Source organism: Drosophila hydei, unplaced genomic scaffold, assembly GCF_003285905.1.
Source record: "Drosophila hydei strain 15085-1641.00,03,60 unplaced genomic scaffold, DhydRS2 tig00000211-arrow-pilon, whole genome shotgun sequence".
Lineage (NCBI taxonomy): Eukaryota > Metazoa > Arthropoda > Insecta > Diptera > Drosophilidae > Drosophila > Drosophila hydei.
In genome coordinates, this window is record NW_022045685.1 from 2,279,067 (window position 1) to 2,301,987 (window position 22,921).

Here is a 22,921-nt window from a genome sequence, read left to right on the forward strand (position 1 = left end):
TGGCAGACACACGCACTGCCAGTTTCCATATATCAGTATTGAAGTATTAGCTATATATCAATCAGCCGGATAACAAAGCGCACAGACACACACAACGAGGCTGAGAGGCTGGAGTAGGTCGATGTGGAATCCCTCTCGGGGTTAGCCTTTATGGCCGTTCAGCGCTCATTAAAATTAATTAGAAATAATGGCCGTAAATGCGGAAATTTACAGACATCAGAAACAGATATGAGAATAAATAAATGAATACGAAACCATCAAAATCTGTGGATAATAAAATGGAACTGCCGCTGCGGCTGCGGCTGCGGGGCGCTCAAATTGGCCCAAAATGAGTTAGCAAAGTGCCCACCCGTTGGCAGCTTCCGGGTCCCCAAAGGCCACGTTGTTAATCAGTCAAAAGCCCGAGCCAGGCCTTTTAATTAAAAATAAAAAGAGAAACTTTTGCTAGTCTCAAGTGGCGCCAGGCGGCTAAGCAAAGCAAAGCAAACCAAAGCAAAGCAAACGAAACCACAGCGCAGCACAGCACAACGAACAAAACTGTCAAAGGAATTGAAGCTGTTGGACCAGTTGAATGGAGCCCAAATAGGTTCTGGACAATAACCGAAAGCAATCAAGCATATTTCACATGTATAACTAAGCGGGACACAAAAAAGCTTTTATATAAACATATTGTATTTAAATTGAATAGCCTTTGCTCTTGACTGAACTGACAACAAATATTACGCATACGCCACATAGCTCGTTAAGAGGCTGCTTAACTGTCTCTCTCTCTCTGTGCGTGTGTGTGTGTGCGGCTACCCCCAATAATTTGCTGGCTGAGCACTTGACGGGCGTCCTTTACATGACCATTAATGTGACTTTTGCCAACGCAGCGTTCGCCTAAATTTGCGCCTTGGGAACCAACCGCTGCTGACCGCAGCTGCGCTCTGAAACTTTCCCCGATTGTTGCCTTATTTGGTGACATGCTAATATATATGTATATGTTTATCTATATAGGAATTTGATATGGTAATTTTGTTTTTAAATTTTCAGAAATTATCTGGCTGTGAAATGGGTTGACCCTGCCACAGAGTGGCTCAGATTTGAGACAAAAGGTTTCCGGCTCTTTGAGTTCGCATTGATTTGCTGTCAATTGGGCAGCTCGTTTAAGAGCATTAACATTTATATAAATGTATATACATATATGGGGCGCTTAGCTGGGATTAAGCACGCATTATTTAAGGCTACATTGCAGCAGCTGTAGCCACATAAGCTTAAAAACAAGCATTTGATGATTAAACATGTTAAGTGTATTGCAGTTGGCAGTGCTCGACTAGTGGATACTGTTGCCTCTGCTTGACATTTATTGCTACTTCTATGTATATAAGAGAACGTTTAAGGACTTCAGTTGCTAGACTGGGCTGTTAATGATGAGCAAGTCAGTAATATATGCTGCTTGGACTCAACGAAGAAACATTAAGAATTATTATGCCCCGATCTATAGTGCGCCAACATACTCACTTTACCCATATAAAATAAATATAATTTTGTAGTTAGTATTTTATTTTTTTGGTTGTATTTATTTTGTTTGATTTTGATTTCGTTTTCGATGGAATAAAAAGTTTACATTAGAGTGTAATTAAAGTTTTGCCATTTGTAGGCGCAGCTGCTACAATAATTGAGCAAATATTCGTATTATTAGCTAAATAAATTTGTCATATGTGTATATGTATGTATATATATATATTCGTAATTCGTAATTCGTAATTCGTAATTAGTATTATTTATATGCATCCTTTGAAATGTTGAATTATGGAAGAAAAGAATTGCTTAAATACATTATTATAAGTCTTAGCCCAAAATGGATAAACGCTACAAGTTGCATTCGTTTGCTATGTTGAATATCTATAGAAGCGCCTCAAAACTGGGCAACAATTTGGTATTATTTCGGTATTTTAGATATTTTTGTATTGAATTTTATTTACCATGAAAAATGTATTTTTTTTTTATTTTTGTTATTTGGTGGTTGGCATTGGTGGTTGACTGTGTGGTGAAAATACTTAAACAGAGGCGACATTGATATGTTTATGTTTTTTTTTGTCGACAAATCGATGTTGCATAATGTAAACAACAGTTAAATATAATATTGTATATAGTTAAAGTCAAGTTTATATAGAATATAAGTTAAGTTTTTAGATTTAGATACCTTTTGATTCAATCTTCAATTTAAGTTAGAGGGAGAGAGTTAGAGGGAGACTAGAATTATAATGTCTATAATTAATTTGCTTGGAATATATATTATTATTATTATATTAGTAAAGTAAAATTGTTATTTTTTTTGTTTTTTTTTATTTTTGTTTAATTATTATTGAAAGAATTTTTTATATATGCATTGCAATTGTTTAGCTGTGCGTTGAGAGCAAATGGCGTTTCGATATCTTATATATCGTTGCATAGAGTTGGAGCAAAAATCATGGGTGCGACCGCATCACTCACTCGTAGCTCAAGGACACCGTGGACTTGGGCGTGGGCAACGGCGATGTGGTGTTCTCCTCTTCATCGTCATTCTCCTGCGAGTCCTCTGGCTCGCCCAGGGCATGGACAAACTCATAGAAATCGATGCGTCCATCACCATCGACATCCACCTCCTTGATCATGTCCTCGACTAGATAGAAAAGCACAGAGAGCAAAGCAATATGGTATAGACGTGGCTAAGACCCACTACATAACTATAGCTCATATATGTAAATATGGGAAAATGTCTATGTAAGCAGCTATGGAGTCATATAAGTTGTATACTCACTATCCTCCTCGTCGAGATCCTCGCCCAGGCACTGCAGCACGGCACGCAAATCGGAGGCAGTTATATAGCCACGATTGTGCTTGTCGAAGACACGAAAGGCGTCGCGCAGCTCGCGCTCCTCTTGGTCGGCGGAGGACAGGCCCGATTTGTCCTCGTATGTCATGTTAGACAGAATGTCGACGAACTCCTCGAAGCTCACATTGCCATCGCCTGCAAAGAGAAGTCGGAGGAATAGAGAAAAGCAGAGGCGCAGAGAAGGGGCCAAAGATGGTCTACACACCATCCACATCAATTTCCTGCAGCATCTCCTGCAGCTCCTCGACACGAGCGAACTGTCCCAGCGAGCGCATCACCGTGCCCAGCTCCTCCTTGGTGATGCAGCCGTCGCCATCCTTGTCAAATAGACGGAATGCCTCACGGAACTCTGGAACGCAGCAAGCACACTGATGACTGTCCAATGGCAGTCATAGCATTAGCATTGGCTTCACTTACCGCGCATTTGTCCTTTAGAGATACAGCGACGCTTGTCTAGCGCTTCCGCATCCGCCTCACCATGGCCGGCATCCACCGCATAGGAGCTGGTGCGCTGCGAGAATTGACGTGTTTTCGTCTTGCGCTTGGCCCGCAATGACCCAGTCTCGATGCCCTGATCTCCGCCAGCTGTGCCGGTGGGCACATGGGCTCGCACTCGTAGCGCTGCCTTCAATGGGGCACGCTGTGTGGCCAGCTGCTCGTAGTCATCGTAGTCCTCTCCATCCTCATCTTCGTCCTCCTCCTCTTCCTCCTCCTCCTCCTCGTCATAGTCATCATCGTCGTTGTATTGCTCATAGACCACCTGGTCGCTAAGGTTGCGCTGCGCATAGCTAACTCGTGTGCTGGTCGTGCCCGCCGCCTCGCACGAGCTGGAATCCGTATCCGCATCCGAGAGGGCGCCCCTCTGTTGTTGTTGCTGCTGCTGCTGTTGGGCTATCAATTTCTTGCGTTGTCTTTGGCGCCGCTGAAGTGGCTTCGCCGTCGATTGATGTCCCTGCCGCTCATTTGTATGCGGTTGTGGCTGAGCCTGCCTTTGATCATCTACTGGCTGCTGTTCCTGCTCCTGCTCATTGTCTGTGCCCGCCGCCGTCTGCTCTTCGTCGGGTTCATCGCCACTGAGCGGCGCGTTTTTCGTCTGTCGAGCAGAGTGCCAACAAAACGGTATCAAATTTTAATGGAAATGCGACAACAAATCAATAAAAATATCTCAGCATGGCTAAATATTATAACAAGAGATTTCGGTTCATTCAGAAGCAGAACAGGCAATGGTATTGCCTTATGCGGAAGTAGAAGATACGTTACATAAGACCGTAAGACTCTATGCATTCTGTACTCTTATGAGAAGCGAACCATTCAGTAGCTTACCATTAGCTGCCTCAGCTCGCGGGCAATTGTTGAACCAGTTAAAAACTTGTTAACTGCCGTGAAAAGGCGTTTTCCTTCCAATTTGACGGCCTTGGTTGCGACGGCTTTTGACTTTGAAGGTGTTGCTCCCGCTGTTCAGTGTCCAACTGGCTGGCCAATTAATGGATGTGCGCACTCTAGTTACACTGTTCCATGCTGAATGGTGTGGAGTGGACGCATTGGCGTTGCGTACTTAGTGCTGTCCTTGCCAGCGTGGAACCAGCTTGAAAATAAATGGAAATAGCAATATGATAATTAAGCAATTTGCTCGTGCTGCGTTCAGTGTTCAGCGCAATTCAATTGGCTGCGTGCAATCGATGCCAACCATATGCGCCGATCAATTCCATTAGCATGAAGCATTTAAATTGGCACGTTTCAAATTTGCTGCTACTGGCTAACGGCCTCGACGTGCCCGCATGTGGTTTTTCCTATATGACAAGCCCAAAGCGAGGGAACGAGCCGGGACAATGGCAATGGCAATTTTCCCCATCTCCTACAACGCCCAACCCTCTTCACACACAACTGCATGTCCACCTGGCCAGCTAATCAGGCGTAAGTTGAAAGCCATCATGCAAATCGTATGACAGGCAGTTCACAATTAAATGTCGGAATTAACCATCTAGTTGGAAGCGTGGTCGTTGGCTGGCTTGTCCAACTGCCACTGACATTGTGCGGCTGCAGTTAATTTAAGAGCCGAATGGTTCCCTTTAGTTCTCTTTAACTATTTCCACTCACTCGTAGGACTAGGTGCGGGTGCTGTCCACTATGGAATGGGAAGAGGTTTGCCTATCTAGCCAATTGTAGAAGTAGGAGTAGCAGGCCAACTCCCTGCTGAAGCACATAAATAACTTGATGATATATATACAATTTTAATACACATAAGTAAACATACTTCAGCACTCGGGGCTGATTCACAACAAATGTAGGCAGGATGTGAGCCTGCTACTATACTCGAGTCTGTTATTAGTTGGCATCCTCCAAGTTCATTTCGCATCACTCAAGGCTAAATAGCAACATGGCAATACAGTCTTCAAGCAAACTAGTAAACAATACTCGTGTCTGAGCAGAAAATATGCTTAATGTTAGCTTTAGAGCCCTCAAGGCGATGCAGAACGCATTGACACTCGAGCAGGTAGAGTCGAATAGCTGCAAATAAATGAAACAAAGTTCGTGCTTCCTGCATCAGGGTGATATGCTGTGGCCTGATTAGCATATTTAAACTTTTTCTCTTCGCTCGCATTTGGCATGCGAAGTTCGTGGTCACTCGATTGTAATTGAAAGAAACATGGCAGCCGCAATTTATTCAGCTGCTGCCTTGGAATGCGCATTTCATTGACTGAACGTAACGAACGATAATCAGCATTCAAATGAAATGGTCGCATTAAGAAATTCTGCATTCTCTTCAGTCATCCAACAAGTTGCTTGGCGATAAGCTTTGGCTCTTTGCGGTAAGCCCTCGATGCTTAGCTGCCTTGGGGCTTGGGGCAATGACTTAGCACGTCTTGTTAATGTATTTAATCTACGTGACACGAGAGACTCTTGTGGCGCGAGCGATTGCTGCCTTCTGGCTGTCATCGGGGCGAACACTGGGCGTATGTGTAATATGCCAAGACTGACAGCCAAACAAGCAGCCATAAATGCTGGTACAGTGATTGTGATTGATGTGCTGGCAGGACAAGTAGCGACCAGACAAGCACAGACGAAGACAGACAGTGAGAGAGTAAGCGAGTGAGGGAGTGCGCGAGCGAGAGAGATAGCGAGCGAATACCGCATTCTGCCTGTGATTGCAGTAGGCTGCGAATGAGTTTTATGCCTTTGCCAGTTGGCATTTGTCATTCACTAACGTAAAAGTAAAGATTTCCGTTATTTATTTTTGACCTTTCGATTTATATATGTTATATAAATAATAATATACATTTTGTTGTTTTGTTTTTGTCAACGGTATTTTTACTTGCGATGGATAAAAAGCATGTCTCTTGTATGAATATGCATAGCAATCGGAGCGTTAAACTGTTAATAGAGAAATTTGAAGGCTTGGGAGAGCGCAAGGTTCAAATGCCAGGCAAGAGGCAGGACTGGCATATACAAGAGGTGAGGGGACGCGTGGCCGAAACGGTGGCCAAATTTGAGCACAGCAGCTTCCTGGGTCATCGTTTACTGGATGCGCGGTTCCAGCATAATTGCAACGACCAGGCCACAGAGCGTTGGCTGGCCGAACTGAAGCGAAGGATGCTCAGTCAAGTTGCCCAACCGTCGCACCTGAAGCTATTAAATGTGAAGCATTCGAAGCTAGCGGCACGAGAGAATGAGCCGGATTTAATGGGGCATGAACTATTGGACGAGCACGCGGTATTGCCGCCCCTGTCCGTCACAATGGACGGAGCGAAATCGAAGCTTTTTTTAGCAATGCAATGCTCGGACACCAGTGCATTTGCCTCAAATATGGAGCTGCCACCGATACCCAGCTTCAACAGCTTCGATTTCTGTAAATATCTACATTCCCTCACAACTGGACCCTAGTTGATATGTTTCTCTCAAATGAGGCAACTAGCCATCTGATGATATGTTCCCTATCTCGCCAGGTGATGAGGAATGCCTCTACGTGCGGCCAAGCCTTAGCTGCAATTGGTAAATCGTTCGCTCACGTCTGGTGTCGCATCCAGCCGATCGATCGGTGCGTCGTCGAGTGCTCCACTTTCATGCACGAGCAGTTCCCAAACATACAGTCCGGTACATAGTCCACAATTATGACTTGCCTCAAGGTTCGATGAAAAGCAAAAGGTCACTACTGGGGGACGATAAATCAATTTCTATGTGCGTCTCGTAAGGCCATTTAAATTTCAAGTGTATATGTTGAAAAATTTCTGATGGTATTAAGTGTTGTCTGCGTTGCGTTCTTTTTTTGCTTCGAATGGAAGGAGATGCGCTCTCCCTAAGGCTGAGATAAATGATAGGAAATTAGGATTTTGATGCAGGCACCTTCTCTGCCTTTGCTAATTGGCCAATTGGGGGTTGGGCGGGTCAGGCGTAGTCATCGAAATGTTCAAAGAGAAATATCAAAAGCAAAAATGAGACAAATGAAAAGCAATTAGGAGCCAATTGGATGTAATTAGCGGAAATAACCAAAGGCAGATATATACATATATAGCTTTATATCTTAGTTAAGAGTTAGACGAATGAGTCGGGCAGTCAAAATCCAAACTGAGAAGGTAAACAAAGAAGGGCATAGGAGAAATTGGCTAGATGTCCAGGTGAATAAAACAGAAATTGAGTTTCTGCCAGGCGAGAAATTTATTTGGGTCAAAAATTTAAATTGCATTTCGCACAGTTTTGCAACATATTTCATTCCGCGCACAGTTTGCCGTACGGCTGCCCGAGGACATCATCACCATCATCACATTATCATCATCATCATCAGCAGCAGCATCAGTAACATTATCACCAGCTGCAGCTGCAGTTCTGCCCGAACAATAAAATGCCTGCATGCGTCCAAAGCGGAAGGATGTGACCGACATGGCCCACATGCAGCTGCTGGCTCCCTGGCTGGCAACTGGCTGCTTGGCTGGCAGACCACAAAATAAATGGCCAAAAGGAAGTGCCAAGGCGAGAACAAGAGAGAGACGAGGTCATTGGACGAGGACAACAAGCATGCCCATGCCCATGCCCATGCCCATGCTCATGCCCATGCCCATGCCCATGCCCATGCCCATGCCCATGCCCATGCTCATGCCACGCCCATGTCCATGCATCGATGCCTGTCGTTCTCTCCCATTCCCTGTCACTATATACTATCTTCAGCACTTGTGGCAGCATATGGGTGTTCGCTTAACAGCCAGCTGCACAGCTTGCATCTACGCTGATGGATTTACGTGGCACACACACACACATAATTACCGTTAAACTGCTCGTTAAGCCGTTAAAACGTGCCATCAACTCAATTTGTGGACCTTGGCATTTGCATTTAAGCAACTGATTCCCAGTCAGCAAATCATTCTCAACTCTCTGTCATCGTCATGGTGATCATCGTCATGAATAATGTGTGCAACAACTTTGTGCTCATTGTGTAATCCAAATTTGCATTCCACAGCACACACACACACACCTTTGGCAGCTTGTTTGACGCCCTAAAAACAACAAAAAGTGTTAATTGTTCACTGCTGGTCGTCAGGGGCCATGTCCAGCCACACACACTCGCACACACAGGCAGCCCATCAAAATTGTCCGCAACTGACGTGAAATAAATGAACGCAGTGCCGCACCACTGCATCACGTGGCAAGTGGCGCGTCACTAATGCGCTTTACACAACTTCGCCTGCCGGCAGTTGATTTGTTTATTAGCAACCGCCCAGCAGCTGAGGCGTCAGTTGCAAGTTGAAAGTTGAAGCCAGCTGCTACAAGGCGCATGGCAGCAGCGACTAAGTGATGAGCCCTTGATAAATGAAACGAAGTTGATGTGAAAAGTTCGAAAGTGACAAGTGAAGCGTCCCCAAAAGCCTCTCAGCCGGCAGATAGCTCAGCTCAGTCAGCTGATTTCCAATTAACAACTTTTATTTAGTGGCATGAGCTATTGTCTGAAGCTTGATACGTGTAGCTGAGTTCCTAGCTGCGCCAAGATCGTTTCAAGGATGCGCTTCCTTTCTGAACTTGGGAACAGCTTGTCCTCATCACATACACCGTGCTCATCGCATTGTTAGCTTCCTCTTCTTCAAGAACTTCCAGCTCAGTGCAACTAAGCTTAGCCAACAATTGTGTCTACAGTGCATGGAGATCATTGTTGCCAGTTGAAACCAGTTGGGTTGATAGTTTCCCTAACTTCTAACCATAACAGTAATAATAACAATTACCTAGTAGCAGCTCTAAGATCTTAGCCATACAAAGCTTAAAGTAAAGACAATTTTCTGAAGACTTAATCATTTAAATAAAAATAGTGCTTTCTTCTGTTTATATTCAACTGTATAACAATTTCTCTGGAGACATATCGAACACTCTCATACATAAATTACGCGCTGGGCTGTCATATTTGCATTTCAAGATAGAATAAATTATACATTTATTTTTTATAGCATACTTATCTGCAGCTCGAGCTGACAAAGTATTCGAATTATGTTAGTGCTATGGCCAATGGCATTTGGAATATGAATAAAACGCAACCAATTTACAATGGGCCCACAGACAACACGTTGGCGTGCCCTAGCAAATTGGCATGCGGTTGCCCGCAATACGACTGAGCCGCCTGAATATGGTTAAGGCCGTAAAACCTCAAAGGGTTGCGCGAACAACAGCAGCAACCAGAATGAAGGCCGCAAATCTTTTTTGGCGCCCATTTTATTGTTTAATTTGAATTTGTTGCTGCCGCGTGGCGCTGAGCTGCGGCTTGGCTTGTGGCCGCGACCGCAGTGTAGTAAATCAGTTGAGTCTTTTTTTATGTTACATTCGTTCGCTGTTGTTTAACTGCAACATGGCGCAAGTCAACTTCGGGTGCTGTTTGGCTGTCCAACATTCCGTATACGCAATATTTCATCTGTGGAAAGTTGCACAAGAGGAAGAATTCGACTGGGATAAACCAATAATGGAAATATGAACGCAGCTAAAGTTTACACATTGCCAACGCATAAATCATATGCTGCAAACAAACAAAACAAACAAATAAATGAATAAATGCACGCACACACAGAGACACACTCACATACATGTGGCTAAATAAACAGTATAAACACGTGCACACACACACATACGACGGCACGCCCGTAACGCCCATGCCCACCCATTCAGTGTGCAACACGTAAATTTTGGCACATAAAATTTTAACAGCTCGAGCGAAACGCAAAACAAAGCCAAGCAAATAAAACATTGTTCAGCTTCGTAGACTTTCATAGTGTGTGTGTGTGTGTGTGAGTCCCTGTGCATGTGTGCAATATTTGACCAGATTTTTATGAGCATTGCGAGCTCTCAATGGGATGCAGCCAAGCTTAAGCGAAAACTTTCCAAGAATATAACTTACAGAAGCATCTCGGAAAGTGTTTGAGTATAAAGTATAAAATACGAAATGCTAAAACTAAAAAATTATCCTGCAGGCATCATAAATCCTTAAGAAAATTTAAAGCTAGGCGCAACTGCAAAGAAGAATTTCTTTTGAGCACAAGAAGTGCTAAAGTATATTTTTACTCTGGCTAAATTTTTCGACTTCTAGACATCCTGCAAGTAGTAGACATATAAGTTATAGAGTCAAAAATGATTTACTAATTGATGGAAGCCGAACTCCAACTGTGCAATGTGATGCATATAAACCAACGTCAAGTGCTATACTCGTTCATCAAGGGAAAAGAGTATATTGATGTTATGCAAAATGCATCCGACTTTGCAGCCCGTCTATATATATAGAAGCCAACCCAAACACTTGAAATTTGAAATATATCAGCATATGGAGTGCATATATATATATATATATATATATATATATATAGTATATATGCTCTTTGTCGGGTAAAGGGATATATTTGGCAGTCTTAGCGCTGGAATTGCTAATAAATATATTAGTGACTTTGTCTTTTTCTTCTTTTATATGTCGATGCATTTTTAAATAAATTAAGCTGTTGGATCTGGAACGAGTGTTGTGCAGTCAGTGTGTGTTCATTCAAGTTTGACTATCGTATATTCCCTCTAAATTACTTCCGCTTAAGCTCGTTGTTCAGGCTGTGCAACTTCGTGTACATAAAGCTAATTCTAATTAGTTTAAGCAAAACAAACTAATGATCAAACTAATCAAATGCAAATACAAGTGAATATATATGTGTGTGTCTGTGTGTGACATGTTGATTTTATGCTTTGTACAGCATTCGGCAAAGCCTATTTGATGTAAATAATACAAACAGATAAGCGGCAATGCGCTTTGCGTCCTTCTGTTTGCGTTTCTGTTTCTGACAGCGACCTACTCGATGATAATTTGCAACGGCTTGGCAGGGGCAGGCAGCCGAGCAGGGGTAATTGAATTTCAGTGAAATGCCAATTGAAAATAAATAAAATGATAAAATATTTAAAGGGGCATGCATTAAGTGTAACTTCATCTGCAGCTATCAATGTATAACAAGCTGCAGCTGGACAGCTGGACCGAAAACCTTGCTGGGAGTCCACAGGGCAAAGAATTTCATTCAAGCGGAAAGCACAAACAATTAGCCAATTGAAAAGTTTTGACCAACTTTTGACCAGACCAAGAGCCCGAGCTCGAGCTCAAGAAAGCTTTGAATGAATGCGTCTTGAATGTGCAATCAGCGCTGGCATTGTGCAGCACGTGCAACAGCGTTCGGCCACAAAAGAGTCGAGTGGGACACTTGAGTGAACTCCGGTTACACAACGTCTTTGAATTGGCTTTCAAGAGTAAAGTTTTGAGTGCCAGTTAGGGAAGTGGCAAGAGCTGCTACCGCTTATGCGCTCGATATCAATGCATCAACATTTAAACCTTAACGATAGACTAACAATCGATTAATTTATATATGTCACAAGTCCAAAAGGTAATCGATTGATATCGCTTATTTTTTATATTTATCGAAATCCAATTGAACTACACGAGAATCAAAGTGCTCATCAATTAATGTATATCGATAACTTATATTATCGATATTCAATCGAGCCTCAGGTCAAACGGCCATCGATTAATATATATCGATTATAGTTCATCTATCATCTATCCATTGATAAGTATCAATTCTAATTTATATTTATCGATATAAAATTGAGTTTCATAGTCAATCACTGGAAACTTATCGATTTAATGCTCACATTTAATCAATGGGATGTCGACACATTTAAATTAGATTTTTTTACAACACAGCAACACTTTACGAGTCTATGACTGGATCACGGAATACTGACTGAGGCCGATCGATTACGCCTATCATAAAGTATGTGGCATTCATTTTCGGCGCACGCCTCCTGGCTATCCCTCAAACTCATAAAGGCGGTGCAGTTACTTATCGATTATCGGAACCTCGATTTTGCTACATAAAATAAGTCATCACTGTTAATTTGCAGATAGGAATTTATCACGAGCCCGCATCCAGGCCTTTCGCCAACTCGGCGGTATCACGCTGCATGGTTTGGGCAACGCGTCGTCCATTCACCAGTAAGGTAAGCGTCTTGTAGGTTGTCGGTCTCGGATCCGGCAGTTCGGCTGCCACGGCCTCACCTCGGAGTACAGGTGGCGGTGCGGACTGTACGCCGTAGATGGTTAGCTGTTCGAACATTTGGATTAGCTGTCGCACATTGCTAGGGCGAGGCGCTGGGCTGGACTCGGCACAGGCTTCCACATTAACATTCGAATTGGACATGGTTTCACTTTAAAATTTTGGCCGATTGCCTAATTGAAAATGCACGCGTTTAAAAAATACAAAGAAATTTAGTTTTGCCCTCTATACGGGAAACGAAAATTTATATATAATTTTGCGCCTGGATTCAGTTCAGTTTACTTGTTACAATGTGTTTATTTCGATATCTAATAGCCAAAGTTCAATCGCATGACAACAAATGATTCGCCAGCCCAGTTTAAAATGGTTTCCAGCTAAGCGAATCGAGCTGTATACGTATATTTGGCTGAATCTGTGTCAAGGACAACCGTTTAGCAGCTGAGAATGTAACTGTGATATTACTTTGTTACATGATTCTTTATTATATATTGTCTAAGAAGCTATCTAAGTCTTTTCTATAGAAACTGTCCAATAAACAAATGTCATATGTATTCCATTTTATATAAGCTAATTAGAATTGGAATCAATCAAAGATCTGTTCATAAATTGAGCATAGCAGCTACCCTGAGCCCTAGGCAGAGTTCCTATTCCAATCGTTGTACGCTTCACAAATTCACTGTATTAGAAATAATAAATGAGCTATCGCAAGATATATGATTAGCTTGTGCTGTGTATGGTATACAACAATAAGCATTTATAATTTCAAGTCTAGCTTTTGTAGCTCGCGTCAGCTCGTCGTCATGATTAAAAAATATATTTTATGGCGTCTTTCACGCTCTTGCTTCTGCCTGCAACAATTTCACAAAACTATGATGCCCTGAATTTCTATTTAACAATTTGCATAAATTGAACTAATTCTTAGTTTGAATAAAGTAAGAAATATATGCAATCAATTTCGGAATCATTCTTTAGAGATCGTATCTTATATGCTGATGTTGATACATATATTCCCTTCATGATAAACTGGCAACTAGATACTCGGAGGCGAACTATGGCAGTCTAGGCGACATACATGCACGACAATATAAGCTAATGGATTGGCTGTCATGTAACATTGAAACGAAATCCAATTACATTCAATGCGGATTATGCCTTTTATAAATAATAGAGTGCGTACAAATGGAGCTGAGTTCATTATTTAATTAAACAAAAGCTCTTGACACTTTTATTTTGCAGCCCATAATTGAGTATAATCCAATCAAATGCAATTTAAATGAAATCATTTTATTAAAATTTTACAAGTGACCAAAGTGCCCTCACAACATACGACAAAATAGTTAATCAATAATAAAATTTCAAAAAATGCAACGCTTTTAGTTACACAAATGAAACAGCTTCGCTTGGCAATCAAATTGCAAAAGTGAATATGATTTGTTTGTGAAACAAGAAGAGGAAAAGCAAAATATATAAAAATTAAATTATTTTCGTACAATTTCTGCTTGGCAACTGCTGAACGCCCACAATTTGAAAGCCATAGAGCCATGATAAGCCAACTTGGCCAGATGGGAGCTGAAAGGCTTTATGCTGCAAAGCAGACTCAGCTGGCAGCTTTAGTCCCTATTGCCATTGGCCTGGCTATCGTTGAGTCATTTAATTTGAGGCACGCTTAGCACTTGATTTGGCATCGCCTTCAAATACTGCAAACTTTTGTCAAGATACTTTGGGATTGCCCACCTGTTCGATGTGACTGAGCTCAATGAATGATACTTTAGAAGTTTTCATTGTTTTTTTGTCGCACTCCGTCTGCAGACGCTGCCACTTTAGTTTGTTCAATTGAATATAAGAGATATATAATAAAAATAAAAAGAATCAAATAATAATAGTATATATATTACATATTTTTAGCAAAGTAATAAAAGTTTCTTAGCTTTGGAATGCTTACGAATTAAGTGGCGCTCATTTATAATACACAACTTTAGACGGCATTAATTTTAATGCTCACAAGCTGGAAGAGAAGTATATATATATATATATATATATATATATATATATTTAGCTCGGCTTAACCTGCATAATGAAGAAACTTAATAAATCCTCAGCCACTTGAAAATTTTCTACTCACAACGCACAATTGAGATACAATCTCTCCTCTGCTGGCAAACAAAAATATTTTACAGCTAAGCACGAGGCATTCATTTATAATAAATTGTACTTAAATGTTGACTTAATGCTGCCAACAAATGGCGAATTATGGGAAGGCACTGAGGGGTGCCATGAGCTGGGGCTGGACAGTAAAAAACAAGAGAGAACAGAAGACAGCGGACAACCAGACACGAATGTGGCTCAAGCGACTTACAAAAAGGCAACAGAAAAATGAAGAAAAACACAAAAACCTTTGCGAGTGTGTGGGCGACCGGTAGATACTCTAGTAACTGGCGAATAGCACTGCTATGAAATGTGCTGAGACTGTAAGTAAGTTCTCATAAAACAGATTGAATTGATATAAGCCAAAGAGACGTTGTATATTTTTTTCGTTTCAGCTACGTTCAACGGACAACACAATTGGCTGACTAGGTTTGTTCCAGGGTATAAAAGCAAGTAGGCCTATTAAAAGTGTTCAGCTTTGCATATGTTAGGACATGTGCACGTTTACATATGGCACATTTGTAGTAAGGTTTGTAGTGGTGTTTGTGTGTTCTTCAAATTTAAATGTGAGTCTGTGCGTTTGTTGAGCTTGTTGTCCCTTTTATGGTTGCTTCGCGTTGCCTTTAAGCCTTTTATTTGCTGACGTCATCGCGTGCCCCAAAGCGTGCTTCCCACAATCTAGTCACGACCCCACAACACACTCCCACACACACGCACGCAGAAGCTGCCTGTGGATTTGCATTTTGCGCGCCTCATCTATTTTACGTATTCATCGCCATATTTCCATGCGTTTTATTTTCTTGCTCGTTATTTGTTGTGCACACACACGCACCTACACACACAGACACAGAGACTCCGCTCGTCCCTTTTTTGTGGCATCCCAGTTACTTTTATTACACTTTGCAAAACTGACAGTTTTTCTGGCAAGTAGATTTGTCGCACTGCGCACCAGCTCAGCTTATTCTGACGCTTACTTGTTGAGAGCAAGCGAGGAGTAGCAACCAGATCTCGGAGATCAAAGGGGTGTATGTGGCGACTTGTTGGCTTTGGATGTCAACAAATTTAACATGCTAAATCTAATCGACTGTTGACGCTTTTACGCTTGCAACCCAAATATGTATATATAAAATATTCTTTTATACGACAATTCTGCGCCTTAGTTCGCATCAAGCGTGCCACGTATCGGGATAATAATGTTACAGCTGATGAAAGCACCTCGCACAAATACTTGACACTAATAAGAAAGATAAGCATGTATGAAAAAGCAGATATTGTACAGATTTCATGAAAGCCCTAGACTCGTCCAGTTAACATGATTGGCAGCTAGGTAAAAGCCAAGAGCCATAAGAATATGAATAAAATACAATACGAACTTAAGCAATTGAGAATCGGGGATAGCTGAACCCTTTTGCGATACATTGTGCAGTTCCCTTAAGCTGCGGATCTATGTATATTTCTATCACAAGTTGTTTATTATGAATATCAATTTTAGCCCCTTTAATGTAATCCCCCTCAGATCTTTCAATCCTCGAAGCACTTCAGAAATTCATGTTTTGTAAGCTGGTTCAACTTTGATGCCCTCTTTGACATTATCATCAAGCGTTGTCCTTTCATGAACCTCTTTAGTTTAGGAAGCAAGAAAAAGTCACGGCCAGTTAGGTCCGGAGAGTTCACGCCTAAGCAAGCTGTGAGCAGCAACCATCGGAGACGAGTCAAAATGGCCAAATGACCCATATTGGCTTACAAGCATTTGCCGCCGCAACCACATTAAACATTGCTAAGTGATGTATTTGTTTCATTGTTTTTTTTTTTTTTAAAGGAGAACAAAGGCGAACTATTCTCGAGGATATGCCAGGTACAAGCATGTTTAAAAAATCTCTTGAGCTCGGCTCGGATGTTGGCACTATTTAGTCTCCCGCATAAGTCGCTTGCTGTAGGTGAGAGACACCACCTTGAGGGAGTCCATGAAACGATCCATGCATTGCACCACGCAGCGCTCCTCAGCTCTGGCCAACGATGTTCCTGGCCTCTCAATGCATTTCCTAAAGCAATTTACCGTTATCTTGCCCAGCATCTGCTGGACGTTGGCCAGAGCGATCTGTTGACGCATATTCCGAAGAGTCTCGGTGCAGTTTTGGGGCTCATTGTGTTCCATGCCTCACATTACCTTCGCACTCTCCTGTCGGTCCTTTGCCCTTGTCTACCTTTCCTGCGCGCTCGTGGCAGCTATTCAAGCGAATTTCTATATACGTTTTTCTGCAGCCAAAAATTGTTAAATTATTGTGTGTTTTTGTTTCGAAATGAGTGCTCTGGCGAGCAGGCATAAGACATTGACAATACAGCATGCCTGGAGACTGACTAAAGGAAGCATTTCATACTCAACTACGAACATTTGACAGCACTTAGGTTGCAGTTAACTGTTATTTACGACCCGCCCCAGCCGACCAATTTCAATCATATCTTATGCATGCAAATCTCAAAAGCTCAAAGTGCAGTCATTTGCATCCATCCGCTTAGCTCCGCCCTTTGATTTAGCAGCATTGCAGCGAGTTGCTTTTAAGGCCGTTGCCTGTCGTTGCCCCTCCGATTTCTATAGTATGAAAATCCCGAACAGAATGCACAGCGTTAAGTAGAGAACTTAACGTGGAATGCAGTTTGTATATAAATTTCAACTGATTTGAAATAGGACAGGCTGTTACTAGGGGCAGAGAGAGAGAGAGAGAGACGGAGATAGACTCAATAAGCCCGGATATCAAATGTAAATCGCACTCAATCATCATTAGTCTACTCATATTTCGGCCGAATTCCTGGTAAATGCAGTAAGTACGCATCGGTCGAAAATCAATTAAGCAAATCAATTAAATCAAGTGACGAGTCAACTAGGCTATGAACTTTCTCAGCACAAAATAATAGAGACATGCAAGCTAAATAAATACTTTGAGATATTCATTTTGTATCGTATAGAAATCGATCATATATAAAAAATATCAATAAAGTCAAAGACAATTTGCATAGACTTTGAAATGTAAGAAATGCACTGAGTAAAAATATTCAAAAATCGATCACTTATCGATTATATATCGATAAGATTAAAGACTGTGAATAGTATGTACACATTCATACTGATTTCTCGATCAAGCCATGGAATGTCTATCGATTTTGAATGGAATTGGTGTAACTGTGGCGAAAATCTAATTAGGCCACCCGCTATCATTCCACCACGCGCCAATTCCGCTTCCGCTATCGTTAACTGTGCCATGTCCTTGCTGCTGGACGAACTGGCTGCTGGGGCAGACGTTCGTTACCCACTTGGATTACACATGGCCAAAAATTTTCGTATGTTTCTCTTTCATTTTTGCTGAATGGCGTTCGTTTTTGTTGTGCTTGCTGTTATTTTTATTGTTGTTGCTCCTGCTGCTATTCTTGTCCCCAAACGTTGCCCGAACAATGACAGGCGACATTGTGGCACACGGGGGTGCAACATTGTAAAGGGGGTCGCGGGGCGGCATGCCACACGGACATGCAAGGCCATCCTCAATTTCAGCAGCCCCCCGCTTGACTCTTTGCCCGCAGTTAGCCATTGTGTTACAGCTTTTGCGCTTTTGTATACGTAACTGCCTGCTGCCTGCTGCACAGCTGCACAGCCGCTCACCTGGACAGGCGACAGCTTATACAGGCCACAGGCGATGGCGATGACGATGGCGATGGCGATGGCGAGATGGAAGATGGGCGCTGGAAGCAATGGGCATTGGGCTATAAAATGGTAGGTCGACAGTTGACAGTTACCGTTGCATAATCAGCCGCCATAAGCCGAGCTCGGGATTAGCCAGGGCGCAGCTCGATCGAGGCATATCAGCATCCAAATTAATGTTTGCCGTCCTAGCAGTTGCAATTGGCAAAACTTCCTGACAGATTCCAACCATTCATATTTGCAACAAACACCAATGCAAAGTTATGCACTTAATCAACTTGATGATGCCAGCAGTAGCGATAAAGTGCTTTTAGAGGGCAAAGGAGAATGCGAGAATTTCTTATGTGAAAAGTTTTGCAGTCATTTTGTTGTTGCTGCTGCTGCTGCTGCTGCTGCTGCTTTACAACAATTTTCTTCTCTCTTGCCGTCTTTGAGCCAGTCATGTAAAATATTTGTTGCACGTCAGTGCTGCCACCAGAAGGCGGCATGCGTATGTGTGTGTGCGTGTGCGTGTGCGTGTGCGTATGCCTGTGCTTCATGCAGCACGTAAACACATGAGCAGGCAGCTCAAGCAACTTGCAGCATGATCCAATTCATTAAATGAAAATTATATTTATGATTTAAATTACATTTTCGCCAGCTTCACAGCCCAATGACAGGCAACATACTCAACTTATATATATATATGTGTGTGTGTGTGTCCCTCTCTCTCTCTGTGTGTGTGTGTGTGTTTATGCGTGCATTGAAACATTCCAGATTTTCCGATGCATTGCAATCTGGGCTAAGTGAAATTTTCGTAACCTGAAACTTGTTTTGAATAACCAAGCATTCTTTTGTTCCTTTTATCTTAATTTAAAACAAACAGCTATGCTTGACTACAAAATACCCTGGCTGTGAATACATGAATACACATTTATTGGAAGTCTTTAATTCACTTTTCTTAAGAACTATTAATCGAATTTTTTGAGTTTATTACAGAAGGAAACCAAAACTTTTTAGCTGTTTTCAGCTTTACTTCCAGAGAAGAGAAGAGATGAGAAGAGAAGAGATAAGAAGAGAAGATAAGATAAGATAATAGTACAGAGAAGTTAAGAAGTGTCGAGAAGAGAAGAAAAGATAAGTGAAGAATACAGAAGAGTAGAGAAGTGAGTGGAGTAGAGTAGATAATATAAGTTGAGTAGGAGTAGAGTAGGAGTAGAGTAGGAGTAAAGTGGGAGTAGAGTAGGAGTAGAATGGGAGTAGAGTTGGAGTAGAGTAGGAGTAGAGTAGGAGTAGAGTAGGAGTAGAGTAGGAGTAGAGTAGAGTAGAATAGAGTAAGGAAAAAGAAAATAAATATGAAAAGAGACCATGCATAAGGACACGGGAGGCGGCAGGAAGAGACGATCCCAAATAATGCAACAAGCAATACGATACACATACTAAATACTACTATATCATTCAATTAGTTCATTAGTCTATATATTTTAAGTGAACGCTTTTAATTTTTGTTTTATTAGATTCAATTTTAAGCAATATGCAGTTTCATAACACATATTCATTAGAAATTTGCTAGATCTACGTATATATATAGATATATATATATATATATATATATATATATATATACATTAATTAAACATTGTCAAAAAAATTTAGTTCAAGATAAAAATCTCTTTAAAAATTCTAAAAAAAAATTAAAAAAAAAGCAATTATATAATTATGCCTGTAAGAATTTAAAAAGTTCAGTAAAGATTTTAATATGGGAACGTGAAAAGTTTCCGTTCTGAGCTCGTCATGTGACGCCCAGCCGTCAATAGCTTTGACCCACTGCCAATTAACTTTAATCAAATCTGAAGAGCTTAACGGTACATGGCAAGCTCTCCATATATATAAGCGTACATATAAAAATTAAATGAGAAAACAACAAACTCAAGGAGCGAGCGCCTGTTTTCAGGTTGAAAGCATTTCCCGGCAATGTTTTGGGACAGCATTTACATCAAGATACGAGCCGAAAGTTTTGAGCAGGAGGCGGAGTGGAACTGAGATGGGGTGGGATGGGATGGGAGTGGTTGCTGTTGCTGCTGCCTTCATCTTTACGATGAACAGTGGGCGCAACAGCATCCCCAAAAAACAGAGCAAACAAATTTAATAAGCGTAGCAGCTACAAACGACAACACACAACATCAGCAACAGCAGCAATAGCAACAACAACGACAATAAGAGTTGGCAAAGTTTCAAGTGCGACCACGCCCAGTGTTCCAAGTGCTCAGTGCAAGCCTCGGAGCCCAGCCCCCGTGCAATACCCCAATTCCCCAATCGACCGCCACGTGCGTCATTTCATAATCAAAAACCATTCGTAAATTTTGGCGGAAATTGTTTTCGCTTTGGTTTTTGTTTTTCTGCTTTTTGTTTTTACTTTATTTTTTTTTTATACTTGGGCAAGTCAAGACGCAACACAAGCCAAAGCTGACGAAATCAGCTTAAAAAGGTTGCCAGGCGAAAGGATGTGCCGGCCTCGGTGTTCCCAAAACGCTGTTCTGAGCAATAGAGTTTCCATGTTGTTATCTCTTGCAAATTGCAAAATGAATCACGCAAAGTGGCCCCAAAGCCGCTTACTGCACAACAGATTGGCATCCTCTTTTACTTTTCGCTTTCTTTCTTTCTTCTTTTTAGGGCTAACCACGTTTCCGTTTCCGCTTCCCTTTGCGCTTGCCGTTTTCATTTAGCTGACGACTGAGAACGACCCGCCATTATGCTGCATGACCTGCAGCCATGCCTATTTGTCACTTTGCACCCAGTCACCCTTGCACCCTGGCACACTGGCACACTGGCACCCTGGCACCTACGCTGCCACGCCGCCACACTTCGTTTGGCCTGCTCACTTGATTAATGTTGCGTCCATTTCAGTTTGGCTTAATTGTTGTGACCAAAACAATTTCCCGAACCCTACACACCTCGGCACACATAACTCTTTGCACAGATTGCCAACTGCCATACGCTTAGCCCTCTCACTCTCTCTCTCGCCACTCTCCAATCACCACTCTCCATGCACCACTGTCCCCTCCCAGCTTACGTTTCCGCTCGCTGTTTCTATTTCCTAATTGTTTCCGTTTCCCTGCAAATTGTAGCCATTTATTATTATGCATTTGTAACAAAAAACCACCCACTCGCCCACTCTCTCAAGTTACTTTAAAATATTTTGGCATATTTATATATATATATATATATATATATATATATATATATATGTGTGTGTGCACACAGTTAAAGAAAATATTTTTCTATAGAGAACCTTGACAAATGTCTGTGGCCTCCTTTTGAAAGCCTTGGCAAAGTTCAAGCACAACTTGAATTGCACTAAAAGTAAATAGAAAGGAAAGTGCCTAGAGAGCAAGACCGAAATGACGAAATGTTTCGTTTTATTTTATTTTAGTCAATGATACTGCGGGCTATTTAGCCGCTTTGATAGCAAATCAAGTCAATGTTGTCTCTACACGAAAGAACTTTTAAAACTTTTTGGCTAACAATTAACGCAAGCCCCGAGAACTCGGTTTATTGTTATACCCAGAGTAAATTGTTTATTTTATTTTGGGTTTAATTTTTAATTAGAGATTTTCCTTTGTGGTTGCTACTTCGACCATTGCTGGCTATTGAATACCTTTTTGGAAAATGTTCTCAGAAAGAATAGAGCCGCAAAAGCAAAAGAAAATAAAAATGAAAAAGATTTGCTTGGTTTTGACAGCTGGGCACAGCAAAAGATTTGAGCTTATTAAGGATGTATAAAGCACAGCAAATAATTACATTTTCAGGATTAAACCTTTGGGAGCACCCAAGGAACTTCAAACTCTTCAACAATTCATTTTTGACCTTAGGATATAAACATATATGTTTTATATTTACTTTTAGTGTTCTTCTTTGATTAAGTTTGAATTCTTAAAGATACCAGTTAAGACGCGCCCAACTTCAACCATAACCTCAAAAATAAAAAGAGTAAATTCAATTGACTTGATCAACAGTTCATACATAACCTCAATTTTAAAGCGGGCTTACCTTTGTATTAAACGATGCACGCTGCTGCTGATACGAGGTCGCTTTCAATCTCACTTTACGATACCAACAGCTGTACGAGTGGCGCTCTAAAACGAATTATAAACATTAAATATAAGAGATAAGTTCGCAGGATTAAAAAAAAGGACCGCACTCTACATAGGTTTGACACGATTCTTTCGACCAATCACATACCCAAACACTCGAAAAAAATATTTGGCAAGGTGTTTCGTTAATCTACATGTGCACGCACTTCGAAAACTCTGAAATTCGTTGAACTTCTAAAAACACAAAATCCAAATTCGCACGAAAGCTCGCAACATGCGAACGCGATAAAGACGACGAATGAACTAACAGTAAATACGGCATATTGAGACACAGCCTGCAGCAGTGTAACCGCCCACAAGAAGCAAATAATGCCAAAAGTAACGGTATTTTACAAAAATACGTAGGGCGTTCCAAGAACAAAAAAAAAACGGCTCTCATGCGCCATGAAAGCTCAAACGGAAACAATTTCTATCTGTTTTCCATTTGTTTACTTTCTAATACTACATTGATTAATGAAAGGATTTAATTCAAACGTAATATGCATGATAGATTTATAAATGAAACGCCATTTTAATGGCAACACAACATCTATGTATGCAACTTTATATACAA

The 22,921-nt window shown here is 41.4% G+C and overlaps 3 protein-coding genes across 5 annotated transcripts; 1 reads left to right on the forward strand and 2 right to left on the reverse strand.

Annotated features, from left to right (window-relative positions):
• Nucleotides 1-2,375: 2,375 nt before the first annotated feature.
• LOC111601921 (calcium-binding protein 1) lies at nucleotides 2,376-22,599 on the reverse strand. Of its 3 annotated transcripts, XM_023318771.2 has the most exons (8): nucleotides 22,457-22,599; nucleotides 22,265-22,350; nucleotides 22,115-22,188; nucleotides 4,181-4,442; nucleotides 3,275-3,950; nucleotides 3,063-3,206; nucleotides 2,783-2,992; nucleotides 2,376-2,644 (listed from the first exon to the last, which is right to left on the reverse strand). In XM_023318771.2, exons 4-8 carry the CDS (start codon nucleotides 4,181-4,183, stop codon nucleotides 2,472-2,474), a joined length of 1,206 nt encoding a protein of 401 aa, XP_023174539.2. In that variant the 5' UTR covers nucleotides 4,184-4,442; nucleotides 22,115-22,188; nucleotides 22,265-22,350; nucleotides 22,457-22,599; the 3' UTR covers nucleotides 2,376-2,471. The 3 variants fall into 3 exon arrangements, with proteins under 3 accessions (XP_023174539.2, XP_023174538.2, XP_023174540.2); XM_023318770.2 differs by lacking the exon at nucleotides 22,115-22,188; XM_023318772.2 differs by lacking the exons at nucleotides 22,115-22,188; nucleotides 22,265-22,350; nucleotides 22,457-22,599 and adding an exon at nucleotides 11,996-12,037.
• LOC111601923 lies at nucleotides 6,081-7,045 on the forward strand. The gene is made up of 2 exons (XM_023318773.2): nucleotides 6,081-6,704; nucleotides 6,802-7,045. The coding sequence occupies exons 1-2, from the start codon at nucleotides 6,176-6,178 to the stop codon at nucleotides 6,849-6,851; spliced, it is 579 nt and encodes a 192-aa protein (XP_023174541.2). The 5' UTR covers nucleotides 6,081-6,175; the 3' UTR covers nucleotides 6,852-7,045.
• Nucleotides 16,323-16,887, reverse strand: LOC111601924 (mitochondrial import inner membrane translocase subunit Tim13-like). Its single transcript, XM_023318774.2, has one exon. The coding sequence runs from the start codon at nucleotides 16,697-16,699 to the stop codon at nucleotides 16,448-16,450; it is 252 nt and encodes an 83-aa protein (XP_023174542.1). The 5' UTR covers nucleotides 16,700-16,887; the 3' UTR covers nucleotides 16,323-16,447.
• Nucleotides 22,600-22,921: the final 322 nt, after the last annotated feature.

What these genes read in the sequence shown, in the direction of transcription:
- LOC111601921 (XM_023318770.2), bottom strand. An exon ending in CTCTAAAGGACAAATGCGCG is followed by an intron (nt 3,207 to 3,274) that starts GTAAGTGAAGCC and finishes GCTGCGTTCCAG; the next exon opens with AGTTCCGTGAGGCATTCCGT. An exon ending in GCAGGAAATTGATGTGGATG is followed by an intron (nt 2,993 to 3,062) that starts GTGTGTAGACCA and finishes TTCTCTTTGCAG; the next exon opens with GCGATGGCAATGTGAGCTTC.
- LOC111601923 (XM_023318773.2), top strand. Translation starts at nt 6,176, where the DNA reads ATGGATAAAAAGCATGTCTCTTGTATGAATATGCATAGCAATCGGAGC. An exon ending in CTTCAACAGCTTCGATTTCT is followed by an intron (nt 6,705 to 6,801) that starts GTAAATATCTAC and finishes CTATCTCGCCAG; the next exon opens with GTGATGAGGAATGCCTCTAC.
- LOC111601924 (XM_023318774.2), bottom strand. Translation starts at nt 16,699, where the DNA reads ATGGAACACAATGAGCCCCAAAACTGCACCGAGACTCTTCGGAATATG.